Source organism: Danio aesculapii, chromosome 13, assembly GCF_903798145.1.
Source record: "Danio aesculapii chromosome 13, fDanAes4.1, whole genome shotgun sequence".
Classification (NCBI taxonomy): Eukaryota; Metazoa; Chordata; class Actinopteri; order Cypriniformes; family Danionidae; genus Danio; species Danio aesculapii.
Window position 1 is genome coordinate 53,317,649 of NC_079447.1, and position 18,359 is coordinate 53,336,007.

The 18,359-nt window shown below is 36.9% G+C and overlaps 1 protein-coding gene across 1 annotated transcript in view; it reads left to right on the plus strand.

The window, feature by feature from the left end:
• Nucleotides 1-18,359, plus strand: part of slit1a (slit homolog 1a (Drosophila)) — a 95,413-nt gene that overhangs the window by 49,492 nt on the left and 27,562 nt on the right. Inside the window, exons 8-17 of the mRNA XM_056470559.1 lie at nt 2,316-2,479; nt 2,661-2,808; nt 8,295-8,366; nt 9,788-9,859; nt 10,870-10,941; nt 11,914-12,057; nt 13,592-13,755; nt 14,355-14,378; nt 15,605-15,749; nt 18,277-18,351. Of these exons, the coding sequence (XP_056326534.1) occupies nt 2,316-2,479; nt 2,661-2,808; nt 8,295-8,366; nt 9,788-9,859; nt 10,870-10,941; nt 11,914-12,057; nt 13,592-13,755; nt 14,355-14,378; nt 15,605-15,749; nt 18,277-18,351 (1,080 nt within the window). The remainder of the gene's footprint in view (nt 1-2,315; nt 2,480-2,660; nt 2,809-8,294; nt 8,367-9,787; nt 9,860-10,869; nt 10,942-11,913; nt 12,058-13,591; nt 13,756-14,354; nt 14,379-15,604; nt 15,750-18,276; nt 18,352-18,359) is intronic.

The window sequence follows — 18,359 nt, forward strand, 5'->3', positions numbered from 1 at the left end:
GACTTAAAGGTCCAAAATGACCATATTAACAGCAGATAAAAACTAAACAGTGTATTTTTATATTGAAGTTTGGTGATCTTTTCTAAAATGACCCCATAGTTATATAAAAATTAATGCAAATTCAAATGTAGTATGATCTAGAGTAGTAGGCAGATTAAATGATGGCAGAGTTTATATTTTTTGGGTGAGCTGTGTCTTTTAAGGTATCATATACTGCACTGGTTTAATAATTGTAATTGTTCATTGATATCTATATAGATTTATGGCTCTGATAAGTTAAAAAATCTCCAGAAACGGTTTTATATGCTCATTTATTACTCTGTAAAATACCCCTGGATTCATCCAGGTCCATAATTGACCATATTTGGATCGGTCATGAATATTAAAGAGCACACACAAACACACAGCATGATGTACGCTGAACCCAGTCAGAGTACCGTTAACCTATTTTGCTCATGAGATGTGGATAAAGGCTAAACTATAATTAAACTTGACAGAAGAGATAGATAGAGATGAATTGTGTTAAATTTTTAAACTATAATTGATAAAATATAAAACTATAAGTGATAAAACACCGCCAGGACTTATTATTAGCTTCTGCATCAACAGATGACATTTGAGCTGAGTGATCCGACATGATTCAGCATCTACATGTGTGTGTTGAAACATACGCTTCAAATTACACCATAATAAACACTTTAAATTAACAAAAGACACAATCAAACACAACTCATGCCTCTTCAGAGTGGAGCGGAATACATGTATAATCCGTATATCCTGCATTTTGTGTCCTGACGCAAGTATGAACATGACTCAGTTGTTGCTCAGTGATGCATAGTACACAATCTGAGCCTGTCGTTTTCAAAATAAAAGCCTCACATGCATAGTAAGTTAAATATAAGCTTAAAAATAATTAAGGGAGGAAAATGATTATTGTTGTTTCACTGGGAAATGTTGTGCTTATCAAACACAGCCTATAGTGTTGTCACCATACTGGAATTCGGTAGCAATCAATACTGAAATTTGAAAAATGTTAATTTCCTGCTAACATTTGAGCGCTGTTTGCTGATTTGCTATTGTGTTTACGTGCTCAACAGAAATGACTGATTGGCCATGAAGGTCATCAGTTCACTGAACTCACCGCTGTATACTGAGCGTAACCACAGATACAGGCACAATGGAGCGTTTTAAAGTCACATCGATCAGCTGGTTTGTCTATAAGCTGACATATGAGTGATCCACTGATGAATCGCAGCTTTAAAACGCTCCAGTGTGCCTGTATCTGTGGTTACACTCAGTATACAGTGGTGAGTTTGGTGAACCTTCACGACCAATCACAGTCATTTCTGTTGAGAACGTGAACATAATAGCAAATCAGCGATGTTTAAGAGCGTGCTCAAATGTTAGCGGGAAATGGATTTTTAAAATTTCAGCATCGAATGGTACCGAATACCAGTATTGAGACGACCCTAAGAGCCTGGAGCGTGAATATTAATGATCCCAGAGCTGCAAATCAGTCTGTGTTCTCCTTATGGTGGCTGCTCGTCAGGTCTGGATGAACAAACTACTATATATGTAAATGATGAGGGCGTGTTGACGCCAGTGGTATAGTGATTAGTGCGTCGACACATGCACTCCGATGCTCACGGCGACCCGAGTTCAATTCCTGCCTCGCGGTCCTATGCCGATCCTTCCCCTCTCTCTGCTCCCCACGCTTTCCTGTCAATACTCTATACTGCCCTGTCCATTAAAGGTAAAAATGATGAATAAAAATGATGAGGGCGTGGCCTGTGAGTCACGCAACAGTCTGCTTTGTGTTCTGATTGGCCTGTTGTCCACCGGTGTGTAATTTACATGAGAACAGGGAAACGATCATGTCTGAAGCTCACACTGTGGCCATTTCCATATCCTAATCTCTAATGGACCATTTTTACAAGACTGTTACGACACTTTTAGCGCTCATCAGCATCTTAAATCCTTACGTTTTTAATATTTCGATTTTTTTTATTATTATTATTTTTAAACATATGAACATTTATTTGTATTTCTGTTTGTATTATATTATCTCTGCATCAAATTAATATAAACAAATGAGCGATTGTGTGAGATGTGTGTAATGCAGTGTGTATGGGGGCAGGACAGTAAATCTGACATGATTCTCTCTTCTGGCTGCCGTTATCAGTCTCACACTATTGTTTTCCTCTTTCTGAAGGTCTTGATAACACCATCCTGGAGTTTTTCTGGCTCGGTGTACCTGGATTATCTTTATAGGACAGCTGTAATGTTGTTTCCTCTGTTTGTTGATTCTCCCGCAGCCGTCTGCACTCCAACAGTCTGAACTGTGACTGTGTGCTGTCGTGGCTCTCTCAGTGGCTCCGCGAGCGGCCCAACATCGGTCTGTTCACTCAGTGCAGCTCTCCAGCGCCGCTGAGAGGACTCAATGTAGCAGAGGTGCAGAAACACGAGTTCAGCTGCTCAGGTGAACAACACATACACACACACAGAGATGCACACACACAGACATGCACACGCACACTGAACACACAGACACACACACATACAGGAACAAACACACACGCACAGACACACAGAGAAACACACACACACACTCTGTACACTATGATCGGCTGTGTTCATGTTGTGTGTGTGTGTGTGTTCAGGTCAGTCTGACAGTGCTGTGGTTCAGTCGTGTAGTTTGAGCAGTGGCTCGTGTCCCGCCGTCTGCTCCTGCAATAACAACATCGTGGACTGCAGAGGAAAAGCCCTGACCCTGATCCCGAGCAGCCTGCCTGACAGCATGGCGGAGATGTGAGTTACAGAGCAAGCTTTTAGCAATTATTAAAAAGAACAGTTTTAGATGTTATCAGTATGTTACATCGAGACTCTCCAAAACTGACCATATTCACATGTAGAAGATATAAACCTGATATGAACATCTAAAGTTTGCAGTTTGTCTCTTCCGCATAAATGGATCAACGATTTTTTGTCGTCTCCTCATGCTTCAGTTTCTCATCAAATCTTCTGACCAATCAAATGCTCTCTTGTGTCTTATATGCCCCACCCCCTTCATCTCATTGGCTGGTTATTTTATGCACTTGAGCTTAATCACCCTCACTGGGAGAGCTGTGAGAGAAACTAAACGCTATTGACTGATTTTAAAAAGGGGAGGAGCTACTCTATTCATGTTTTAGTTAGATTCCTCAGACATCCAATAATAAATAAAACACAGATTTCAGAGCACTTCAGCAGACCTTTAAACACCAAACAAACACTTCATGTTTTTTTAAACACTCTTTTTATTTAAATGCACTTGTCGGACATGTACACAACTTAAACACACACAAACACACACACACACGCAAACACACACACACACACACACACACACACACATACACAGACATACAAATGTATTTAGACTGAACAGCTCAGTGAGGTTACATGCATGCACACGCACACACACACACATACACACACATGTATTTAGACTGAAAAGATAACTGAGGATACACACACAGACACACACTCACACACACTCACTCTCACACACACACACACACACACAAGCTCACACACTCATCCTCAAACTCTCTCTTTCTCTCTCTCTCTCTCTCTCTCTCTCACACACACACTTACACACACACACACACACACACAAACACACACATGCATTTAGACTGAAAAGACACACACACACTCACACCACACACACACACACACACACACACAGGCACTCAAACACTCCTCAAACTCTCTCTCACACACACACACAAACATACATGTACACACACACACTCACACACAGATGTATTTAGACTGAGGCGCTCAGTGAGAAACCGCAGGAATGAGCGTCTGGAATCGCTGCAATCCAGAGAATGTAAATTGTGTTTGCGTGTGTGTGTGTGTGCATGTGTGTGTGTGTGTGTGTGTGTGTTTCCTCTTTGAAGAGCCGGAAACTCTGCAGTGTTTAAGTCGGACTGCGTCTGCCTCTGGCTCTGAGGGCTCTAATGACCCCGACAAATGACTTTCCTGTTTTAAACGAGGCCTTTTAGACGCAGAACAACTGGTTTGCAGAGCCGCGGGGTGTGCCATCAAAGCAGAGCCTTAAACACACCGGTGGCACACACACACACACACACACACACACACACACACACACACTAATCACATCCAAAGCTGCTGCGCATCCGCAAACACACCAACAAACAGCTAAAATTATGAGATGAAGGGGGATAAGTACGTTATTATCGACAGATATACGCTAATATTTATAGTTATCGTCCATTGGTGTGTACACTAATATAGCTATTGTTATAGTTATCGTCCATTGGTGTGTGCGCTAATATAGCTATTGTTATAGTTATCGTCCATTGGTGTGTGCGCTAATATAGCTATTGTTATAGTTATCATCCATTGGTGTGTGCGCTAATATAGCTATTGTTATAGTTATCATCCATTGGTGTGTGCGCTAATATAGCTATTGTTATAGTTATCATCCATTGGTGTGTGCGCTAATATAGCTATTGTTATAGTTATCATCCATTGGTGTGTGCGCTAATATAGTTATCGTTATAGTTATCGTCCATTGGTGTGTACACTAATATAGTTACCGTTATAGTTATCGTCCATTGGTGTGTACACTAATATAGTTATCGTTATAGTTATCGTCCATTGGTGTGTACACTAATATAGTTATCATTATAGTTATTGTCCATTGGTTGTGTACGCTAATATAGCTATTGTTATAGTTATCATCCATTGGTGTGTGCGCTAATATAGTTATCGTTATAGTTATCGTCCATTGGTGTGTACACTAATATAGTTATCGTTATAGTTATCGTCCATTGGTGTGTACACTAATATAGTTACCGTTATAGTTATCGTCCATTGGTGTGTACACTAATATAGTTATCGTTATAGTTATCGTCCATTGGTGTGTACACTAATATAGTTATTGTTATAGTTATCGTCCATTGGTGTGTACACTAATATAGTTATCGTTATAGTTATCGTCCATTGGTGTGTACACTAATATAGCTATTGTTATAGTTATCATCCATTGGTGTGTGCGCTAATATAGCTATTGTTATAGTTATCATCCATTGGTGTGTGCGCTAATATAGCTATTGTTATAGTTATCATCCATTGGTGTGTACGCTAATATAGCTATTGTTATAGTTATCATCCATTGGTGTGTGCGCTAATATAGCTATTGTTATAGTTATCATCCATTGGTGTGTGCGCTAATATAGCTATTGTTATAGTTATCATCCATTGGTGTGTGCGCTAATATAGTTATCGTTATAGTTATCGTCCATTGGTGTGTACACTAATATAGTTACCGTTATAGTTATCGTCCATTGGTTGTGTACGCTAATATAGCTATTGTTATAGTTATCATCCATTGGTGTGTGCGCTAATATAGTTATCGTTATAGTTATCGTCCATTGGTGTGTACACTAATATAGTTATCGTTATAGTTATCGTCCATTGGTGTGTACACTAATATAGTTACCGTTATAGTTATCGTCCATTGGTGTGTACACTAATATAGTTATCGTTATAGTTATCGTCCATTGGTGTGTACACTAATATAGTTATTGTTATAGTTATCGTCCATTGGTGTGTACACTAATATAGTTATCGTTATAGTTATCGTCCATTGGTGTGTACACTAATATAGTTATCGTTATAGTTATCGTCCATTGGTGTGTACACTAATATAGCTATTGTTATAGTTATCATCCATTGGTGTGTGCGGTAATATAGCTATTGTTATAGTTTTCATCCATTGGTGTGTATGCTAATATAGTTATTGTTATAGTTATCGTCCATTGGTGTGTACACTAATATAGTTATCGTTATAGTTATTGTTCATTGGTGTAAACGCTAATATAGTTATTGTTATAGTTATCATCCATTGGTGTGTACGCTAATATAGTTATCGTTATAGTTATCGTCCATTGGTGTGTGCGCTATTATAGTTATTGTTATAGTTATCGTCCATTGGTGTGTGCGCTAATATAGTTATCGTCCATTGGTGTGTACACTAATATAGTTATCGTTATAGTTATTGTTCATTGGTGTGTACGCTAATATAGTTATCGTTATAGTTATCGTCCATTGGTGTGTGCGCTATTATAGTTATTGTTATAGTTATCGTCCATTGGTGTGTGCGCTAATATAGTTATCGTCCATTGGTGTGTACACTAATATAGTTATCGTTATAGTCGTCCATTGGTGTGTGCGCTAATATAGTTATTGTTATAGTTATCGTCCATTGGTGTGTACGCTAATATAGTTATCGTTATAGTTATCGTCCATTGGTGTGTGCGCTAATATAGTTATCGTCCATTGGTCTGTACAATAATATAGTTATTGTTATAGTTATTGTTTATTGTTGTGTGCACTCATATACTTATTGTTCATTGGTATGTGCGCTAATGTAGTTATCGTTATAGTCGTCCATTGGTGTGTACACTAATATAGTTATAGTTATTGTTTATTGTTGTGTGCACTAATATAGTTATTGTTCATTGGTGTGTACGCTAATATAGTTATCGTTATAGTTATCGTCCATTGGTCTGTACAATAATATAGTTATTGTTATAGTTATTGTTCATTGGTATGTGCGCTAATGTAGTTATCGTTATAGTCGTCCATTGGTGTGTACACTAATATAGTTATAGTTATTGTTTATTGTTGTGTGCACTAATATAGTTATTGTTCATTGGTATGTGCGCTAATGTAGTTTTTGTTATAGTTATTGTTCACTGTTAAAATTGGGAAATATTTGAAAAATAATTACAATTTTAAAGGATGGAGAATAGATTTGTCTTCAACTGTACTTTCAAGCTACATGACTGTTTTCTGCAGTACTGAGCCATCACTCACCAGAAAGCTGATCTTTCCTTGAGAGGAAAAGTAGCATCAGTTATTCAATTTTCAGATCTCAGAAGAGCTTTAAACATCTCCAGATCCAGAAGTAGAGCTCATATTTCTGAGTCAACATGTACTGTATATCAGCCTGAGCTTCAGTAGATCCCCCTCTGCTTTACTGATACAGCAGCGGCTTCATTTCTGGAGCCAGAGTGGCTGTTTTCATGTTAAACACTGTACACGAAGAGGACACGGAGTCTACGTTTACTGAAGCGCTACACAAATGGAGGGAAAAAACGAATGCTTGTGTCCATCAATGTTATTTTAGTAAAAGAAAACCAATACTAAAACTGTTGGTCACAATATGTTTTCGAAATAAAATGTGAACAAATTCACAATAAACGAAAAACTAAAACTAAATAAAACTAAGAAAATTTAAATTGAAATGAACAAAAGTAATAATAAATTAATATTTAATTGCGACTAATATAATTATTACTAACGTTGTGGTGCATTTGTGTGTATGCTAATATAGTTATTGTTCATTTGTGTGTACGCTAATATAATTATTGTTATTGTTGATTGGTGTTGATGTTAATATAGTTAGTGTTCAGTGGTGCATACGTTAACATAGTTATCGTTATTGATAATGACATTGGTGTGTACGCTTATACAGTTATTGTTAGATATTGTTCCTTGGTGCATTTCGTTAACTGAAATAAAATGTAAAAAATTTGCAATAAATGAAAAAGTAAAACTAAAGCAAACTAAAAAAGTCACTGAAAATGAACTGAACTAAAATAATAATTAGCAAAAATCCTGTAATAATAATAAGAGAAAAAAGTCAGAATTGTGACTGTTATATTTAGTACTAACATTATGGTGCATTTGTGTGTACGCTAATATAGTTATTGTTGATTGGTGTTGATGTTAATATAGTTAATGTTCATTGTTGCATGTGTTAAAGTAGTTTTCTTATAGTTGTTCTTCACTGGTGTGTATGCTAATTTCGGTATTAGTATAGTTATTGTTCATTGGTGTGTTTCGTTAAATGAATTTTTTTAAATTCACAATAAACGAAAAAAAAGAAAAAGTTACTGAAAATTAACTGAAATAAAATAATAAATAGCAAAAATCGATATTTTTTGCGAAATTATGAAGCGCTCATTCTGTGGCAGAAAGTTTGACCTGCAGCAGTTCAGTGAAGCACCAGTAGATGGCGCTTTCACCAGCAAAAACATCCGTAGCTATGTTTCCATCCATCTATTATTTTTATGCGCACTGTAATATCGCATAAAAATGCTTAATGTAAATGCCAAGATATGCAAAATTTAATTTTGTTGGAGAAAATGTCTTAACAATTAAATGTTGTAATGATAACGTTTGTTTTTTTGTGTGTTTTTCTCTCCGTGCAGACGACTGGAACAGAACAGCATCAAATCCATTCCTCCTGGAGCCTTCTCTCCTTACAAGAAACTGCGCAGAATGTGAGATCACAACACTTTTAATATGCTATAATACACATTCAGGCCAGTTCACAATATAATTAACATAGCTACATAACAATAATGACTTATTTAATGATTTTACAGCAATAATGAAAGTTCAAGATTATAACGATGACAAAGTAATATCAGTAGATTCACTTTTTAGCTAAAAACATTAGTCCCTTCTGTTTTTAGGAACGCTAGCATTTGAAGAGACGTACGACAAAAGTGCAGCGCTTAAAATCAACACAGTTTTCATCCACTGGTTTAGTAACTAATATAGTTATCATTACAATTATCGTCTGTTGGTGTAGACGTTAATATAGATATTAATATAGCTATCATTTGTTGTACATGCTAATAAAGTTATAGTTATTGTTCATTGGTGTAAACGCTAATATAGTTACCGTTATAGTTATTGTTCATTGGTGTGTACGCTAATATAGTTATCATTTGTTGGTGCTTGAATCCACATTACTGACTGAAAAGCTGCTGGCTTTAATAACTCTCCATCACAGACCAGACCGTGTGGTTTTTAACGGTGTTGAAGTATCAGCAGAGAATCTTACACGCTGGAGAAGCAGATTAGCTCTTTACTGACTTGTAGCATGACTTCTACAAACCAGATCTACACATTCACATCACTTCTCATCGGGAGTGTTTTCTGTTCTCTGGCTGGCGGTCTGTCTGCTGTTCTAGCGTGTGGTTTGATGGGTAAACCGCGGGCTTATTAAAGTCTCCTCCAGAGCTCGTAATGCCTGCGTGTGCTAATAGTGTTGACCACAGCGCCACCACAGCAGGCCTGGAGCTGCACAACTACACATTTACAGACCTACACACACACTAGAGCCAGCAGGAGACTGACTGCACTGTTCAGCTCACTTTAGTGACATACTTGGGTACATATTGCCAAAGCATATAAAGCAGAAAAATGTAAACAATAATAAAAATAATAGTAAAAACAGTAAAAATAAAACTAATTATCATTTAAAACTTTAAAAAATGAGTTATTTATTTATTTATTTATACATAACATACAATAATAATAATAATTCATTCATTCATTTTCCTTCGGCTTGGTCCCTTATTTATCAATAGTCGCCACAGCGGAATGAACCGCCAACTATTTCAGCATATGTTTTTATGCAGCGGATGCCTTTCCAGCTGCAACCCAGTACTGGGAAACACCCATACACACACACACTCATACACTACGGCCTATTTAGTTCATCAATTCCCCTATAGTTTGGACTGTGGGGGAAACCGGAGCACCCAGAGGAAACTAATATTGTAATATTGAAAATAATGTTTCTGACTAGTTTTGTCCACTGGCTTACTCTCTGTGTTTATGAAATCTTTCTTAAAATATCCCTTAATTGTTCAGTATTTGTCATTATTCTGTCATTTTTCTCTCTCCACAGAGATCTCAGCAATAACCAGATTTCTGAGCTCGCTCCAGACGCTTTCCAGGGCCTGCGTTCACTAAACTCATTGTGAGTCTGCCTGTGTCAAGTGCTTTGCTGTGATTGGTTGATTGTGGCTTAATCTCATGCATATTCATTATGACAAGCTGTTTTTATCAAGAGTTTTCAGTTTAGTTCTGTATCTTTGAATGCTCTTATTCTTTCCTTTAAAGACTTACTGTGCATTATTTGTGAATTTTTTAATCAAATGTCACTAGAGAGAAAGTTTGAACAGTTGACAGAATAAATCTGGAATAAAATGTAGTTTATTCCTGTGAAATTAAAAGTAGCATTTTTATTGTGCATTTATTTTTGAAATAATAATAATCTTTTCACAACCTTGCATGCATACATTTATAGTTGATAAAAAATACAGCCAGAATAAACTTCTATTATTATTTTTTATTTTATTTTATTATTATTTATTTTATTTTGTTTTGTTTTGTTTTGTTTTGTTTTGTTTTATTTTATTTTATTTTATTTTGTTATTTATTTATTTATTTATGTTTATGTATTTATTAATTCATTCATTCATTCATTATTTTATTATTTATTTATTTTTATTGATTTATTTATTTATTCATTCATTTTTTCAATCATTATTTTGTTTGTTTGTTTGTTTGTTTGTTTGTTTGTTTGTTTGTTTATTATTTAATCATTCATTTTCATATTATTTATCCATTCATTTATTCATCCATCCATCTATTATAATTCAAATTTTATTTTATTTTATTTAAAATTATTTATTTAATTAATTTGTTTATTTATATATTCATTCATTATTTTATTTATTTATTCATTCATCCATCCATTATTTTATTATTTTAAATAAATTATTAAATTATTTGTTTATTTAAATAAAAAAAGATTTTTTTAACATTAAGAAAATATATTAATATTAGCAACAATTTTGAGTTTCCGAATAGTGGTTTAACATGAAGTCAGATGGTCAAGAGTGAGTTTTGTGTGTTTGTAGATGTGCATATGAAGCTGTGTTTCCTCATAACACATCCTATAATAATAATCTCTCCAATATTCAGGGTTCTGTATGGAAACAAGATCACAAATCTGCCCAGAGGAGTGTTTGATGGCCTGCACGCACTGCAGCTTCTGTGAGTTTCTGCAGGATAAACCTGTGTTCGAGCTCATTATTCACTGTTTGAAGAGGTTCATTCATTCATACACACTGGAGCAGGGTTGCCAGATCCTCACAACAAAACTAGCCCAATAATGTCAAAACTCAAAACACACCACAAGTACTTCTTAAACACATATCTGACATCACTGTATGGATTATAAACAGTTTTGTCTTTAAAAATAACTGTATAATAATAAATATAAAGATGAGGTTATCATTAAAAAGATTACTTAAACTGACTTTGAATTCAAGTTAAGCTTTATTGACATTAAGTATGTATTAATATTAATAGTTGAAGTCAAGATTATTCGCCCTCCGGTGAACATTTTTTTTCTTTTACAAATATTTCCCAAAAGATGTTGAACAGATTCAGGAATTTCTCTCAGTATTTCCTCTAATATTTGTTCTTCTGGAGAAAGTCTTATTTGTTTTATTTCAGCTAGAATAAAAGCAGTTTTTAATCGTTTTAAAGCCATGTTAAGGTCAATATTATTAGCCCCCTTCAGCAATATTAGTGTTGGATTGTCTCCAGAATAAACCACTGTTATACAATGACTTGCCTAATTACCCTAACTTTACCCTAATTACCCTAGTGAAGCCTTTAAATGTCACTTTAAGCTGAATACTAGTGTCTTGAAGAATATCTAGTCTAATATTATGTGCTGAGATAAAGAAATCAGTTATTAGAGATGAATTATTAACACTGTTATGATTAGAAATGTGCTGAAGAAATCTGCTCTCCGCTAAACAGAAATTGAGGGAAAAAATATACAAGGGGCGAATAATTCTAACGTCAACTGTATGTATTAAGTGTAACATATTTGAATGCATCGTTAAAAACATACCAAGCAGTGCTGTGAAGAGCTTTAATCTACTATAGTTGAATATGTTAAAGCAGCTTTTGTTGTTTCATCATCATGATCTGGCTCTTTCTTGTGTGTTTCAGTCTTTTGAATGCAAATAAGATCCACTGTCTCCGTGCGAACACCTTCCAGGACCTGCAGAATCTCTCTCTGCTCTCTTTATATGACAACAAGATCCAGACGCTGGCCAAAGGCACCTTCAGCTCGCTGCGGGCCATACAGACACTGTGGGCACACGCTTTATACTACTATTGTAAAGCTCTTGAATTTATCGGTGGTGATTCTGCAGTTGCTATGGTAACACAGCAACTACAGTAATGAATCTGTTGTGGTGATTCTGCAGTTGCTATGGTAACACAACAACTACAGTAATTGATCTGTTGTGGTGATTCTGCAGTTGCTATGGTAACACAGCAACTACAGTAATGAATCTGTTGTGGTGATTCTGCAGTTGCTATGGTAACACAACAACTACAGTAATTGATCTGTTGTGGTGATTCTACAGTTTCTATGGTAACACAGAAACTATAGTAATTGATCTGTTGTGGTGATTCTGCAGTTGTTATGGTAACACAACAAATACACTAATGAATCTGTTGTGGTGAGTCTACTGTTGCTATGGTAACACAACAATTACAGTAATGAATCTGTTGTGGTGAGTCTACTGTTGCTATGGTAACACAACAACTACAGTAATTGATATGTTATGGTGATTCTACAGTTGCTATGGTAACACAACAACTACAGTTATATAAACAAAGATCCAATACTGTAGTTTTCTACATATTTGGGGTATATTATACTACAATACACCACAGTTTACTATAGTCAAAGCTAAAGTATACTACAGTATTCATTACAGTATATATCAGTTCACTATAGGTAATACTACAGTATGCTGGAGCATTCATTAACAAAGAGCTGTATATACTATAATATATACAGTGTGATTACAACACCAGACTATTAAGAGTTACTGTAGTTAATATTAGCACGAGTAATCTGATAATATTACCTAAGAAGTGCAATCTGTAATAATCTCAGTCATGTCATTTGTAATCAGCACTAGTTGTTTACATCTCAGAAGTAATATTTTTGAAACGAGTGACTGGTCTAAACAGTGTTTTACGCTTGTACTGCGGTTTCCCACACACACATTCCAATACTCTGAACATATTCAGAAAATATCCCACAAATAACAGGCTGCAGATCGACAGTGTAAACTGCAGCTCCGCACGAGAGGTCAACACAGGGTTCATCATCACCAGATGTTAAACTGCAGCTCTAAACCAGTTCAGCCAGTGCTGGAAATTCATCCTTGAGTAAAAGCACCATTACTTGACAAAGCAATGTAGTGCAAGTAGAGTAAAAATATCTGTTCTAAACACAGTATGAGTGATAGTCAACACCATCAGGTTTGTGAACACTGATTGTCATGCAGATTTTTAAAAATAATATTCATATCAATATTTTTTATATTATAAATCATATTGCTACTGTTTTGGTGTATAATAAGCCTACCAGGAGTTGTCAGGATGGCCGAGTGGTCTATGGCGCCAGACTCAAGGTACAAACCTTCTCGTAAAATGGGGCTTTTGGTCTCCGAATGGAGGCGTAGGTTCAAAACCCACTTCGGACAGTACTTTGTCAGCGGCAATAGCCTAGTGGTACTGTTCGCCTACATATTTTGCAGTTGCAGTGATTTGAGTATGTGTAGTATGTTACATTTCTGACAAGTGTTTTGATCTTCCCTTGTCTCAGTCATCTGGCTCAGAATCCATTCATCTGCGATTGTAACCTGAAGTGGCTGGCGGATTACCTGCGCTCCAACCCCATCGAGACCAGCGGAGCGCGCTGCACCAGCCCTCGACGCCTCGCCAACAAACGCATCGGACAGATCAAGAGCAAGAAGTTCCGCTGCTCCGGTAAAACACTCACGCTTTGCCCATTTCACATTCACATTCCTGTATTCATTAGCATAGTATAGTACCAGTACTTTATTATTAATCATAGTAATTATCAATAATTTGTATAATATAGTATAATGTAGCAGTAGAATCTATTGTAACTCATTTATTAGTATAGTATAGTATAGTATAGTATAGTATAGTATAGTATAGTATAGTATAGTATAGTATAGTATAGTATAGTATAGTATAGTATAGTATAGTATAGTATGGTATGGTATGGAATGGTATGGTATGGTTTGGTATGGTATGGTATAGTATAGTGTGGTATGGTTTGGTATGGTTTGGTATGGTATAGTATAGTATGGTGTCATATACTATAATGTAGTTTTGTAGAATTGTATCTATTGTATTAATTTATTAGTATAGTATAGTATAGTATAGTATACAGTACAGTACAGTATCATATAATATAGTAAAGTATAATGTAGTCTTATTCAGTGTCACATGATCAGTCAGATCAGTCATTCTAATATGCAGATTTGATGATGATGATGAATATTTCAGATTATTATTAAATTATCACTGATTGTGTGTTTTTCTGGTGTCTCCAACAGCCAAAGAGCAGTACATCATTCCAGGTGAGTTCAGTTCCTCCTTATACTCCAGTATTCCAGTAGAATAAAGTAAAAAAGACTGAAGACTAATTTTAGCAGCGATGACGGACTCTGTGTGTCTCCTGCAGTGAGTGTTGTGCTGAATTATTGAACACTCATTAGATAACACTCTGCTGCTTTAACTCATGTAGAAACTTCCTATAAATGCACAATATTTATAATTCTTTCATTCAAATATAATTGAAATTCACAGTGTTCTAACTACATGCAACATGGCTTTTCTTTCTTTTTATGTTCCCTAAATACAACAATTGATTTAAACCATTGATTTCATATGATACAGCAAGATATATAGGGTTTAGGGTAACCTCTGGTTTCTCTCAGTGGTGCCTTTATATAAATGACAGGGATCAATGGTTTTTGATGTCAAAAGATTTATAAATTAAGACATGTATATTTGTGTATAATTCCACAGCATAACAATAAACAAATGTCACAAAATTTGCAGTGAATTTAGCAAAAGTCTGATTATTTATTTATTTATTTATTTATTTTAAATCCTGCAGGGAATGAATAGCTCATCCATCACCATGATTTCTGTAGGATTCTCATAGGTTTATGAAGACTACAACTCCCATGATTCCACACTTAGTCATGCCCTCTTCAAAATATGCCATTGTTTGTTGTGAATACACGCCCTCTAGTGGACAAAATCACATACTGTGAGTTTAAAGTCTGCATGAACCAGAAGCTGCGAGAGTTTTTTTTTTTCCATATTGTGATGCAGTTCCTAGTGAAACTGAATATTAAACGAGAAAACAGTGGGCGTGGCTTGTGTTTTCTTCTGCGAGATTGATTGGATGTAGTAAAGTAAGGGTTTCATTCAGAAAGATAGGGGAAACGGTTTGGGGAGAGTTAGTACAACCTAAAAGACTCCTCCTTCTCACCGTTTCTGTTTGATGTCAAAACACAGCTGGAGGGGTGTGGTTAAGTATGTTAGCCACACCCAGTATCTCAGACAGACCTGATCTGAGAATTGAACTGAAAACAAACAGGAAGTGCCTTTTCAGATTTTAATTAAAGATTACAGGGTCAAACTATTATTTTTGTTCTTAATGACATGCGCAGTTTAATAGTTCACCACAAAACAATGTGAGTTAACAAAATCAACATGATTAGTTTTGATTTCATGTGGACTTTAAGCCGTTCTCCTGCTGGTGTTTCTCACCTCATGTGTTGTTTCTCTGTAGGAACTGAAGACTCCAGGCTGAATAACGACTGCAATAATGATCCGGTGTGTCCTCCTAAATGCCGCTGTGAGTCTAATGTCGTGGACTGCTCCAATCTGAGACTGGACCGCATCCCTGAACACATCCCAGCATCCACCACTGAACTGTAAGAATAAACACACACCGCAGGCAGTGTTTCTCAAGTGTTTATATTCCATCACTGAGGCTGTGTTTACACTGCAGAGCTTCAGCCTGTGTTTACATTTACTCCAGACAGGAGTCCAGTCTGAGATTAGCATTCACATTAATCTCAAATTAGCTTGATTCTTATCAGATCTGAAACCTGCAGATGACTGCAAACAGATGTGAACTGTGGTGAAAAATCATTTGAGAAATCCATCTACATTGATTTGAAGTTATTCTAGAGCACTGTCCGCTGTTATAAACTAGTCTAAAGCGACATCTGTTGTTATAAACTAGCCTAGAGCGCAATCTGCTGTTATAAACTAACCTAGAGCGCCATCTGCTGTTATAAACTAGCCTAGAGCGCCATCTGCTGTTATAAACTAGCCTATAGCGCTGTCTGCTGTTATAAACTAGCCTGGAGCGCCATCTGCTGTTATAAACTAGCCTAAAGCGCCATCTGCTGTTATAAACTAGCCGTAGAGCACGTCATCTGTTTTAAACTAGCCTAGAGCGCCATCTGTTGTTATAAACTAGCCTAGAGCGCCATCTGTTGTTATAAACTAGCCTAGAGCGCCGTCTGCTGTTATAAACTAGCCTAGAGCGCCATCTGCTGTTTTAAACTAGCCTACAGCGCCATCTGTTGTTATAAACTAGCCTAGAGCGCCATCTGCTGTTATAAACTAGCCTAGAGCGCCATCTGCTGTTATAAACTAGCCTAGAGCACCATCTGCTGTTATAAACTATTCTAGAGCACCATCTGCTGTTATAAACTATACTAGAGCACCATCTGCTGTTATAAACTAGCCTAGAGCGCCATCTGCTGTTATAAACTAGCCTAGCGCACCATCTGCTGTTATAAACTAGCCTAGAGTGCTATCTGCTGTTATAAACTAGCCTAGAGCGCCATCTGCTGTTATAAACTAGCCTAGAGCACAGTCTGCTGTTATAAACTAGCCTAGAGCGCCGTCTGCTGTTATAAACTAGCCTAGAGCACCATCTGCTGTTATAAACTATACTAGAGCACCATCTGCTGTTATAAACTAGCCTAGAGCGCCATCTGCTGTTATAAACTAGCCTAGCGCACCATCTGCTGTTATAAACTAGCCTAGAGTGCTATCTGCTGTTATAAACTAGCCTAGAGCGCCATCTGCTGTTATAAACTAGCCTAGAGCACAGTCTGCTGTTATAAACTAGCCTAGAGCGCCGTCTGCTGTTATAAACTAGCCTAGAGCACCATCTGCTGTTATAAACTATACTAGAGCGCCGTCTGCTGTTATAAACTAGCCTAGAGCGCCATCTGCTGTTATAAACTAGCCTAGAGCGCCGTCTGCTGTTATAAACTATACTAGAGCGCCATCTGCTGTTATAAACTAGCCTATAGCGCTGTCTGCTGTTATAAACTAGCCTGGAGCGCCATCTGCTGTTATAAACTAGCCTAAAGCACCATCTGCTGTTATAAACTAGCCTAGAGCACAGTCTGCTGTTATAAACTAGCCTAGAGCGCCGTCTGCTGTTATAAACTAGCCTAGAGCACCATCTGCTGTTATAAACTATACTAGAGCGCCGTCTGCTGTTATAAACTAGCCTAGAGCGCCATCTGCTGTTATAAACTAGCCTAGAGCGCCGTCTGCTGTTATAAACTATACTAGAGCGCCATCTGCTGTTATAAACTAGCCTAGAGCGCCATCTGCTGTTATAAACTAGCCTAGCGCGCCATCTGCTGTTATAAACTAGCCTAGAGCACCATCTGCTGTTATAAACTATACTAGAGCGCCGTCTGCTGTTATAAACTAGCCTAGAGCGCCATCTGCTGTTATAAACTAGCCTAGAGCGCCGTCTGCTGTTATAAACTAGCCTAGCGCGCCATCTGCTGTTATAAACTAGCCTAGAGCGCCGTCTGCTGTTATAAACTAGCCTAGAGCGCCGTCTGCTGTTATAAACTAGCCTAGAGCGCCATCTGCTGTTATAAACTAGCCTAGAGCGCCATCTGCTGTTATAAACTAGCCTAGAGCGCCGTCTGCTGTTATAAACTAGCCTAGAGCGCCGTCTGCTGTTATAAACTAGCCTAGAGCGCCATCTGCTGTTATAAACTAGCCTAGAGCGCCGTCTGCTGTTATAAACTATTCTAGAGCGCCATCTGCTGTTATAAACTAGCCTAGAGCGCCATCTGCTGTTATAAACTAGCCTAGAGCGCCATCTGCTGTTATAAACTAGCCTAGAGCGCCATCTGCTGTTATAAACTAGCCTAGAGCGCCATCTGCTGTTATAAACTATTCTAGAGCACCGTCTGCTTTTATAAACTAAACTCTGACTCTATTCAAGAGATAGTGATGCTGTTTGAAAATCTTGGAATCAGTGCAGAATCTGCATAGTCTCCAACAATTTTCATCACAGCCTTATGTATTTCATAGATATTTTTTGTGTTTTCATTAACATCAGTACCATTTTTCATGCCATTGTTGAATGCAGCCCTGATCTTATTCCTCCACCTCTTGATTTTTCTCAAGGCGTCTCAACAATAATGAGATCACAACAATAGAGGCCATGGGTGCTTTTAAGACTCTTTCTCACCTCAAGAAAATGTAAGTGT